The 13,191-nt window shown below is 39.0% G+C and overlaps 1 protein-coding gene across 6 annotated transcripts in view; it reads right to left on the bottom strand.

Moving 5' to 3' along the window:
* The window catches only part of LOC128221959 (CUGBP Elav-like family member 3-B), a 156,186-nt gene extending 143,421 nt beyond the window's left edge, over positions 1–12,765 (bottom strand). For all 6 annotated transcript variants that reach the window (XR_008259036.1, XM_052930677.1, XM_052930678.1 and 3 more), the window contains exon 1: positions 11,768–12,765. Coding sequence is in view for 5 of the 6 variants with exons in the window: in XM_052930677.1 (XP_052786637.1) it covers positions 11,768–12,032 (265 nt within the window). In the remaining variant the exon portion in view is untranslated. The remainder of the gene's footprint in view (positions 1–11,767) is intronic.
* Positions 12,766–13,191: the final 426 nt, after the last annotated feature.

Below are 13,191 nucleotides of genomic sequence, written 5' to 3'. Positions count from 1 at the left end.
TGATTTGTTATTTGATAATTTCCCGCGTAATTCAGCGCGCGTTACTCCGCGGGAAATTCTCACAAGTGTTAGCCTGAGCAAAATTCGCCCATTTGGAGGTGCTTGACGCCCATTAAACATTTCCTTTATTTTAAATGCCCGACTTTAAGAATGTCGTCGACTTAAACAACTGACTTCAACATTTTGATAATTCTTTAAATAGTTACTTTTATTTAAATGCAAAATTACATGATCCTTCGTACCGGAAACGGCTTTCGCCCATACCCGAACAATGTTATAGTATATTCCTAAAAATAGCGCCCACCTGAAGCAGCAATATTGAAAGTAGAACCACAAAGTTTACGAACCATAGATATAAGGAACTGATTTTGTGTATGTGGAGATATACTAAATATGTGTCCAAAGTAGTACGAACAAAACAAACAAGACACACAGGGAGCACAGGGAGATAAGATTTTTTTTTCTCTTTCCGAAAACAGTCTGGAAAAAAACACAATTTCCTCAGTTTAAGTTGTCCATATGGTTTATAAAACGTAACAGTTGCATACCACAATATTGGAAGTATTTGAAAGTTTGAACAATAATTGCTTCCTTTAACTATTTTGAAAATAAGTGACCACGTCTAGAAGCATAAATCAAATAAATGCTGTTAAAATGCAATAACAGGGGCAAATGTGTTCAAAAGTGCTGTAACTGTTACAAATACTCTGTTCTACAATCAGACACACGCTGTTTTGTCAAAAATAGTCATATTAATATAGGTATTTTGAAACATTTAAGAATTCCGTTTTCTGCGCCTGAGCCTCAAACTCAAACTCGAAACGTTATTGAATACAGCCAAGCATCACGTGATCTCAGCTCCATTGACAATGTTGTCCAAGCATCTCGTGATCTCAGCTCCATTGTCAATGTTGTGAAAGCATCACGTGATCTCAGCTCCATTGTCAATGTTGTGAAAGCATCACGTGATCTCAGCTCCATTAACAATGTTGTCCAAGCATCACGTGATCTCAGCTCCATTGTCAATGTTGTGCAAGCATCACGTGATCTCAGCTCCATTGACAATGTTGTGGTTGTGCAAGCATCACGTGATCTCAGCTCCATTGACAATGTTGTCCAAGCATCACGTGATCTCAGCTCCATTGACAATGTTGTGCAAGCATCACGTGATCTCAGCTCCATTGTCAATGTTGTGTAGTCTTGACTTAATTGAGTTTTTTCGGAGTTTGGCGAACTGCTTAATATAACGGATAGGTTTGTTTCATAAATGTGTGTAAGCATGTGTGTAAGCAATTATAAATCGGCTCAGTGTTCGAGTTTGTCAACTGACCCAACCGCTGTTTACATCAGCCAAGGTACCTATGACGAACCTTTGGGTGGGTCAAACGTCGATGTAAGCCGACAAGAAGAGCTCTGGCTGCCAGTCGTTTGTATCTTGCTCATGTTATTTATTGTCAATTAGGATATTTTCAATGCTCTAATCGATTCTAATTTACCAACCGTCAAATATCCATTACTGAGACCTGAACTGGTTATAAAAAGTTAATTTCGCGCATGCGCTCTAGCTTGTAAAAAGGAATGCGCGGTAAGCTATGATTTAGTTATCCTTTACCAAACTTATTTCGGCAGCCGTGCCCAAGCCCGCCTTAAATCGAGCTAATGTTTTAGTTAAACCTAAATAAACAATATCATTTTAATGCTAAGATATGTGTCGCTTAATACATGATCGTGTATGATCTCGCCTATACACGTACAAGTTGTTGCATCTCACACTTATGGTTCAAATCTGTTGTATAATGCTCTTCTTGCAAAGGTTTCTCGACATTACCAATAGCAAAAATAATATGTGCTTAAGTTTCAATTTCATAATCATTCAACGGACAAGTATCCTTCAAAAATGGTCAAAATCGATTATTGATATCATTTACAAACTGAATTCATTCACTAGCTTATCTAAGTTACATTAATCAACGCGCGGCTGAAATTTTCTGAATCAATCGAACCGGAAGTTGTGTTCGTCATTCTCTGCGTTACAGTATCGATATCCTGCGACTGACTTCCGGAAATCGTTGTTTTCATTTCCGGTTGGAGAATAAAATTGCGACAAGGTCATTTACGGTTCTATTTTTGAAATGTAGCAAACGACGTAAACTATTTGAAAAGTGATCTTTTTTTCTGGTTAAATATTTGAGGTTTGGAGTATACTTAACATGTATACCCTGAATAAGATAGGTTGATGGATCGCGAACTATATGGAATTGTAGTTTTAACATGTTCACGTAAGGGCTTAGCCCAAAAGTCCAAATGCAACAGTCCTTTTATGCAAACAGAAAAATGTGTCGGATTTGGCAAGATGAGACTAGAGGTACTAAACACGTCATCAAATCTTTTAACAAACCATTGCTAATATTAAAGTTGATTAGTCCGTTTAGACACGCTCAGTGCTGTGGGACTATGGGGCGATATGAATTAAACTGTGCAGGAAACACTTCATGGTGGGTTCACTGTTAGAAGCTAAAGGATATAAATTTCGAAGGGGTAAATGGATTATACACACCTCGTCGTGACCGCTCTAGTCCAATCGGATAGCGTCATATATGTGTAGGAGGTGAGCATACCACTATACTCACAAATGGACCGGATACAGCACGTTTTTTTTGGTTAAAAGTTTGGATCATATTATGCCCTTATAAGACCCACATGCACAGCTAATCATGCTAACCAGTGAGATACATGCTCGTTAGTTTTACAAAGTACCATCGAAAGTCCCTTTTTACCGAACTGGTATCGCCCCAACAGCACATTCCTGCGCGTTTCAAACAGTGAAATATCAATTGTATTTCACCGATAAATCCAGTTAAACCACCGTTATCATTTTCTTTTGAAATGCTCATTGCAGAATGACCTTAGAATTTAAGTATTCACCAAGTTATTATAGACAGCGTCCAAGTAGTAATAAATTATTTGAGTGCTTAATACCGAAAATGTTACATCTTATTGTGCTTATTTTCAAGGCTTTTGTATTTAGAAATAGTATATTATATTTAATTTACAATTGTAACATACTTTTAAAGCTTTGTAAAAAAGCATAATATCTTGTTAAAGATCAATAATTGCATAATTTGCGTGTATTTGTAATGATTGGTGACTATTTTGATATAATTGTTAAATCCTGTATTTGTATGATCTCAGTTTTGTCTTAGTGGAAGGTCACATTGTAAACAAGATACTGATTGCCTAAATGTGTTATTATTATTATTATTATTATTATTATTATCATTATTATTATTATTATTATTATTATTATCATTATTATTATTATTATTATTATTATTATTATTATTATTATTATCATTATTATTATTATTATTATTATTATTATTATTATTATATGTCAATCGAAACAAGCTGAAAAATAATTTTACATTAGTTTAATCGATGTGCAATTAAAGCACAACTATAAGTTCAATGTAGAGTAAAAGTGAATGACATTTACAATCAAGAATATGAAAATGGCATATACATGTAATAACATAATAATGTAAAGCAAGAAACTAAAACATAATATGTTGTGCTGTCGAATTTCCTAACTTTATAAGAAAACACACTTGATTAAAACTTCTGTTTTCACTTGCAAATGGTCGTTTCTCAAATCCATAAAATAATCATTAATGATGTCATATATTATTGTGGAATATCGCATATTTCAAATAGAATTGGTATTTCGCCAACTACCGACGTATTCCCACCACGGGCTCCTTCTGATGTTTTATTGAAAAGCCACTTAAATTTCTGGCTAGTTATCTTACACAATTATGTCTCGTCGTTTCTTTTTCCTAATCAACTATCAGGGTTCCAGGATTTGACGTCAGAGGGGCGTAGCTAAGGGGCGTAACCTTATGACTAGCGTCCCACCATTAGATCCGAAATGTAAATCGTTAAACGTGTGGTGGGGGGGGGGTAATTTTAACAATATCTAGCTCGAAATGGTGCATTTTATGCGTATTATATATATATATATATATTTCTCCTATTTTGAAATAAAAAGTAAACTGAAAGGAAGGGGGATTTTATGGGGGGGGGGGGGGGGGGTCTCCGGATACACCCCCATGGATCCGCAAACGATTATTAAGTTAGATTTACAGCTTGACGGTATAGACACACTATAGTTTCATAAATCAAGCAAATTCGTAAGACCGGTTTGTTTTAATATGCTGCAGTTTTACAAAGAAAATAAAAACAGAGCCATTAGAACTCAGCACTTCAGCATCAGAATTGCTACTCCGATTCTGGTGTTCAATGGTTTGTCTACGGAGAAAGAAATACATGCCCAACAATGTGGCCATCAAATCGATATAACCTTTTGTTATTATATATATTTGAGTCATTCGTTTATGGCAACATATTAATTATCGGGCCTTGCATTTGACAGAAGCCACGTTCTCGGTTGAGAGTCTGTCATTTTCAGCTACGACCAACCTGTTAATTACATGGACACGGCTTCCCTTCACGCAGATCGATTTTTTACCTCGAAGAAATACATGTATGCCTCTCGAATAGAATACTAAATGACTGCTCATATTAATACTAGTATACGAGTCAATCATTCACATACACGTCGTCAACTGTGATACATATGTATGTACTGGTTTTGAATAAGAGTGTCACTTTAAGGCGTTTTGAATCGAAATCATTTCACGAGAATTACCATCGCACATGAAGAAAGGTTAGATGCGTGCTTTAAATTTGAAACGTTGAAATGTAAGAAAAAGTTCTCAGAAACGTTCTGAAATTCTTGTATACATTAGCGATGACAGAGAAGCTGATAGCGGAGATATGCCCAACAACAATAACGCTCTTAATATCAGCTTGATTTTAAACACCTGAAACAAAGTAGACATTGAGTTCCTATTTACATGTACAATGAAGAACTTTCTAAGGTTATTAGAGAATATTACAAAATATGATTAATTAACTAGTATGTACGAACGTCTTCATAAAACTTGAACGAGTTATTAGCCCTGCTATACATTTGCGTATAATCGTTGCCAACACGTGTACACAGTTTCATCCATTCTGACTTTTCTAAACCATTAATTCTTCAACCGGACCACATAAATGGTCTAGAAACGCAAACATTAACAATAAATATAACTTAGAAAATTACATGTATGATAAAATTTCAGATTTAAAACATGAATTTTAAATGTCTTTTGAATAATTTGGGATGAGAGTGGTAAAAATGTCCGCTTCTCACCCAAGAGGTTGTTGGTTCGATCACAACTAGGGTTACTTTCTCAAAAAAATAGAATAACCAAAGAATATCCTTTCACCATCAATATGAACCCCGATAGCTCGAGATTGCTAGATAACCCCGATACCTCGACATTGCTCGATAACCCCAATACTTCCACATTTCTAGATAACCCCGATACCTCGACATTGCTCGATAACCCCGATACCTCGACATTGTTCGATAACCCAATACTTCCACATTTCTAGATAACCCCGATACCTTGACATTGCTCGATAACCCCGATACCTCGACATTTCTAGATAACCCCGATACCTCGACATTGCTAGATAACCCCGATACCTCCGCATTGTAACCACGACATTGCTGGATAACCCCAATACCTCGACATTTCTATATAACCCCGATACCTCGACATTGCTAGATAACCCCGATACCTCGACATTGCTCGATACCCCCGATACCTCGACATTTCTAGATAACCCCGATACCTTGACATTGCTAGATAACCCTGATACCTCCGCATTGTAACCACGAAATTGCTGGATAACCCCAATACCTCGACATTTCTAGATAACCCCGATACCTCGACATTGCTAGATAACCCCGATACCTCCGCATTGTAACCTCGACATTGCTCGATAACCCCAATACCTCGACATTTCCAGATAACCCCGATACTTCGACATTGCTAGATAACCGCAAAACCTCGACATTGCTAGATAATCCCGATACCTCGGCATTGCTAGATACCCCGAACCACGACATTGCTTGATAACTCAGAAACCACTACATTGCTAGATTACTCCCGATACATCGACATTGCTATAACCCCGATACTTCGGCATTGCTAAGTACCCCCGATACCACGACATTGCTAGAATTCCGATACCTTGACATTGCTATGACTCCGATACCTCGGCATTGCTATAAATCCGATACCTTGACATTGCTAGATAACCCAGGTACCTCGACAATGCTAGATAACCCCTATACCGCTATATTGCTAGATAACCCCGATACCACACCACATCATTGCTTGATAACCCCGATACCTCGACATTGCTAGATAACCTCGATACCACGACATTGCTAGATAAACCCGATACCACGACATTGCTAGATAACCCCGGTACCACGGCATTGCTAGATAATCCCGATACCACATCATTGCTTGATAACCCCGATACCACGACATTGCTAGATAACCCCGGTACCACGGCATTGCTAGATAACCCCGATACCACGGCATTGCTAGATAACCCCGGTACCACGGCATTGCTAGATAACCCCGGTACCACGGCATTGCTAGATTACCCCGATACCACGTTATTGTTAGATAACCCAAATACCAGGTCATTGTTCGAATATCCCGATACCTCGACATTGCTTGATAACCCCGATACCTCGACATTGCTAGATAATCCCGATACCACGACATTGCTAGATAACCCCGATACCTCGGCATTGCTAGATAAACCCAATAACTCGACATTGCTAGATTACCCCGATACCTCGGCATTGCTAGATAATCCCGATACCTCGGCATTGCTAGATAATCCCGATACCACGACATTGCTAGATAACCCCGATACCTTGACATTGCTCGATAACCTCGATACCTCGACATTGCTAGATAACCTCGATACCTCGGCATTGCTAGATAATCCCGATACCACGACATTGCTAGATAATCCCGATACCACGACATTGCTCGATAACCTCGATACCACGACATTGCTAGATAATCCCGATACCACGACATTGCTAGATAATCCCGATACCACGACATTGCTAGATAATCCCGATACCACGACATTGCTAGATAACCTCGATACCTCGACATTGCTAGATAATCCTGATACCACGACATTGCTAGATAAACCCGATACCTCGGCATTGCTAGATAAACCCAATAACTCGACATTGCTAGATTACCCCGATACCACGACATCGCTAGATAATCCCGATACCACGACATTGCTAGATAATCCTGATACCACGACATTGCTAGATAAACCCGATACCTCGGCATTGCTAGATAAACCCAATAACTCGACATTGCTAGATTACCCCGATACCACGACATTGCTAGATAACCCCGATACCACGACATTGCTAGATAACCCCGATACCACGACATTGCTAGATAACCCCGATACCTCGACATTGCTAGATTATCCCGATACCTCGACATTGCTAGATAATCCCGATACCACGACATTGTTTGACAACCCCGATACCTCGACATTGCTCGATAACCCCAATACTTCCACATTTCTAGATAACCCCGATACCTCGACATTGCTCGATAACCCCGATACCTCGACATTGTTCGATAACCCAATACTTCCACATTTCTAGATAACCCCGATACCTCGACATTGCTCGATAACCCCGATACCTCGACATTTCTAGATAACCCCGATACCTCGACATTGCTAGATAACCCCGATACCTCCGCATTGTAACCACGACATTGCTGGATAACCCCAATACCTCGACATTTCTATATAACCCCGATACCTCGACATTGCTAGATAACCCCGATACCTCGACATTGCTCGATACCCCCGATACCTCGACATTTCTAGATAACCCCGATACCTTGACATTGCTAGATAACCCCGATACCTCCGCATTGTAACCTCGACATTGCTCGATAACCCCAATACCTCGACATTTCCAGATAACCCCGATACTTCGACATTGCTAGATAACCGCAAAACCTCGACATTGCTAGATAATCCCGATACCTCGGCATTGCTAGATACCCCGAACCACGACATTGCTTGATAACTCAGATACCACTACATTGCTAGATTACTCCCGATACATCGACATTGCTATAACCCCGATACCTCGGCATTGCTAAGTACCCCCGATACCACGACATTGCTAGAATTCCGATACCTTGACATTGCTATGACTCCGATACCTCGGCATTGCTATAAATCCGATACCTTGACATTGCTAGATAACCCAGGTACCTCGACAATGCTAGATAATCACGATACCTCGGCATTGCTAGATAACCCCTATACCGCTATATTGCTAGATAACCCCGATACCTAACCACATCATTGCTTGATAACCCCGATACCTCGACATTGCTAGATAACCTCGATACCACGACATTGCTAGATAATCCCGATACCACTACATTGCTAGATAACCCCGGTACCACGGCATTGCTAGATAATCCCGATACCACATCATTGCTTGATAACCCCGATACCACGACATTGCTAGATAACCCCGGTACCACGGCATTGCTAGATAACCCCGGTACCACGGCATTGCTAGATAACCCCGGTACCACGGCATTGCTAGATTACCCCGATACCACGTTATTGTTAGATAACCCAAATACCAGGTCATTGTTCGAATATCCCGATACCTCGACATTGCTTGATAACCCCGATACCACGACATTGTATGACAACCCCGATACCACGACATTGCTAGATAATCCCGATACCTCGACATCGTAGACAACCCCGATACCACGACATTGCTAGATAACCCCGATACCTCGACATCGTAGACAACCCCGATACCACGACATTGCTAGATTACCCCGATACCACGACATTGCTAGATAACCCCGATACCACGATTGCTAAATTACCCCGATACCACGACATCGCTAGATTACCCCGATACCACGACATCTTGGATAACTCCGATACCACGACATTGCTAGATTACCCCGATACCACGACATCGTAGATAACCCCGATACCTCGACATTGCTAGATTCCCCCGATATCTCGACATTGCTTGATAACCCCGATACCTCGACATTGCTTGATAACCCCTATACCTCAACCAATTTAAACTTAGTAATACGAAATACACGTTAAACCAACACAATTAATTTATGCTATTATTTAAAGGTTAAAAAACCACTGCTTCTGGTTAACCGCCAATACATATATAACTCAGAGGGTTTTTTCGATGGAAAATTGCCGAGGAGTTCCGAATGATATCTTGACTGACGCTATAATATGAGTGAAGTACTGCATTCTAGAGTATTAAGCATGTTCGAACATGGGATTTATTTACCAATTGAGACTAAACGAACGTTATAAATAATTTCCTTTTCTTTCTGCAAAACAATGAAAGTTATGTTTATATACAGATAATGCATATTTTAACACTAAGCTGTTAGCTTTGAATAAAGCCTTTTGGGATCTAACTCGATAGACAATGGGATATTAATAACCTAAACTTACAAAAGATGTTCAACACCGTCTTAATCTGTTTTTTTCCTTCATTTTAACAGTCGCATTGACAACAAATAAACGGCATTTTAATAATTGCTTCTTATACAGGTGCATATTTGTATATTAATAAATCGTTAGTTTATGTGTACGATGTCCTTTGTTTATGGGTACAGAGTAAAACAACATTAAACACAAGTGTTTGTAAATCATAGGGCATTTTTTAGAGAAAGTTGTGTTAAAATTCAACTTCAGTATCGATGACAACACGCCAGTTACTGCGTTTCGCCTGTTGTGAGAATATTGCACGTGCATTTCACTTTCTCTGAATCATATACTCAAGGAATTCATCGAATTCATATCAGCAGCAATCTTCATACATATAATTCAAACTGCGTGAATATTTCTCTAATCCAGATGTTTCTGTAATCACGACCTGGACTGGAGTCTCTTAAAAATGACTATGCACTCAATATACACAGCATACGTAAGGTCTTTAGAATATTCACAAACGATATATTATACAATATTTGTTTCCAGCTCTCCGTTTAGATTTTTTTTTCGCAGATATTTGCCTTTCGGAAACTATCATGAGACAAACATAAGGCTGTGTTCATCAAATGCTCACATCTGTATATTCTACTGTCATAGCTAAATACGACGTCGTACTGTCAGCTATTCGTTACCTTTAACCGGCAAAGTAAACCAGTGTTGCACACATTTCTTTGTTATACAGTACCTAGGCCTATGTAGTATATATGATATCTAGACATGAAACGTAAAAACGTGAGCCCCCCCCCCCCCCCCCCCCCCCCCGCCCTACCCTGCTTGGCGTTTAAACTGGCAACGTAAATGGTAATACGCGACGACGAGTTCACAGCTTTACAGAGCTAATAATTTTGCTTGTACGTATGTATATGGATATTGTATTGACGTGTGCAAAGTATGGTATTTCATTTGATATAGATATGTCTGATATGGAATGGAATAAATAACAAGTATTTAATAAAACAAAATGTTATTGCTGCTTTAGTGTACACGTGATGTTAATTCTGAAGAATTTGTGCACCTATAGTTGGCCACAGACTAGCTGAGGAATTAGGGAACAAGACATTGCACTCTATGCCTCTTGAGCTGCTGTTGTCTGATATGGACTAAAGTCGACGAAATAAGAGCCCGCTCTTAAAACATAACCAGTTGAAAGTTGAAAGTTGACAACTGTCGTTGCAATATTGACAAGTCCGATATAACCATGACATGTGGTTTAAGTGCTACATTGGCACATCATATGTGGACGTCTCAGAGGCCTCAAAGATTTTGCCTAGCAACCCAGAGTGATCGGTGTTATATTAGATTTAGCTATAAGTAACTTGGCTTTAAGCATTCCATAAAAAGAGAAATAAATCATGTTTTCCAAATACGCTTTGATGGCCGTGACTTGTCTGTGGAAGATTCCTGCACGACTGATGATCGTTTTAATGCGATTGTCTCACATTTGTAGGAGGATGTTCCACATTTGAAGAACGATTTTCCACATGTTTAGAAGAATGTCTCATATGTGTAGGAGGGTAGATACGAAAAGGTGCGGTATTTCTCAGAATGGTTCTAAGGCATGCATTCATTACACGTGTAGTTTAATGTGTCAGTTGTTTTCACAAATGACTGATTTATGAAGTTGGCTACAGAGCATCGTGTTCATCATGAAGGAAAACTGGTATGGCACAGATAGTGTAGATCGTATGGTTCTACTACATTCCGGGACTGCACTGTATTCTGATCAGTGATCACGCCCGATGGAATTTAAGTCTTTACACCGTATTTAAAGATTAAAATACTGTATGATGATGAACAAGTATACACTTGTCTATATGATTAGTGAACTACTATCGTACGTTCGACAGATGTCATGGAACACAACTGTCAAGCACTAGAGACTCGTGTACACAGACTGTAGGATGGACAAGGCCAACACCAAACACATTAAATCATCAGTGACAGACCAGACAAATCAAACATCATGAAGGAATTTAAAATAATGGGACCAAAAGACCATATTAAAACACCAAACATAATTCGAATATGTAAGGTAAAAACACAATGGCCAGACATTAAAATATGAATGTCCCATAATTGTATGACCAAAAAAATAATAATATAGAACGGGACCCATAATTGTCTGACCAAATACGTACAATACCTAGATATAAATGACCTCAAATGCCATAAAGATCCCAAATTGAACTTCCACAGATTTACAAAGACCTTAGCATAAGAACACTTGGCGTACCTTTGTGCATGCCGGTGAAGCGGTCCTTAAGGACGGTGAGCTCATAAATCTGTCCGTACTCCTCGAAGATCGGCCGCAGATCCTTTTCCTCGAGGTTCCGGGGAATCTGGCCCACAAACAGTTTAATGGCATCATGGTCCTTCATTGGGATGGTGGGGCCGGTACCGTTCATTGATGCCGGTCCGAGTGGGGCACTCAGGTGAGATTCCCCTACTCCGGGGACAAGCGCAACGCCATTGGTCAGTGTTGTAAGGTTAGGCCTCATTTGGATAATTATATTTTGAGAAATTTCTGGGTTTCCGTTCGTTTGGCAATGTGACGTCACTGATGATGACGTTGTGCCTTTCTGTTGCTTGTGTATCCCGTGATGTTCCACAGCAAGTGTTTTGTGAAGAATTTGACCACTTTCACGGTCGCTTTGAGATTTTGGCTTCCCAATTTTGGCAAAGGAATGATAAACACACTTAAGAATGATATTTGTTTCAAAGCACTATGTATAAGTTCGACAGCAGTTTTGATAATACCAATTAAACTAATACTCCTTGTTGTATATATATTTCGGCTATAATATATGCTCTGTTGATATGTGTAGCAAATGTGAGACATACAATAAATATGGAATGCTTGAGCAACGGTCGTAAACAAATCAGTGTCTATCTATCAAATACAAGTATATATTGTATGTCAACAATATCCCAATTTGGTTAGCAATCAAAAATTTATTTTCGCAATCCAAAACTGTAGCAGCGCATTAATATCCGTTAGCTTTAATGGAATTGTCGACCAAAATCCAATTATTTTGGAACAATATAAATACGACACGTTTTCACGAATTAAAACAAAAATCACCAACAATTGAACGCAAGTCTAAACTAACTACAACTAAAACCTACAATGAGTATTCATAACAGTTTATTCACTATTCATATCTCTACAACACTTTAAACAAAACTTGACAACAAAAGCACATGTTATTCCAAGCTCTTGCAGGAACTAGATTAACAGAAAATCTGCGACTCCCATAATGCTTTTCAATAATCAATTTCGTCTCCGCCTGTTTTTATCCGTGTCGCCGGTGTACATAAAAATCGATAGTCATGATAATCGCAAAATGTTTTCTCCAGCTGATAAGGAATAACGTTTTCTGTGGAAAATTCTGTAAATTCCGATAAAACGGTGTTTATTCCAGAAAATGCGCTAGGCTCTCACAGTAAAATTCAGTGGACTTACAAATAATGGCAAATAATTATCGGGAAGCGGCGTAAGATGACAGCAGCCAAACGTAACGCTGGAACTTTCTAAACGGCGGGCTTCTGCGAAACAAATGATAATTGAACTCACAGTGACAAGTAAAAAAGCCACTGGGACTGTTAATGGAAAAATCAAATTTACAAAGTCCTTTAAAAAATACTATAAGTATAACA

The sequence above is a fragment of the Mya arenaria genome, chromosome 16 (assembly GCF_026914265.1).
Source record: "Mya arenaria isolate MELC-2E11 chromosome 16, ASM2691426v1".
Lineage (NCBI taxonomy): Eukaryota > Metazoa > Mollusca > Bivalvia > Myida > Myidae > Mya > Mya arenaria.
This window is presented reverse-complemented; position numbering and strand designations above follow the sequence as displayed.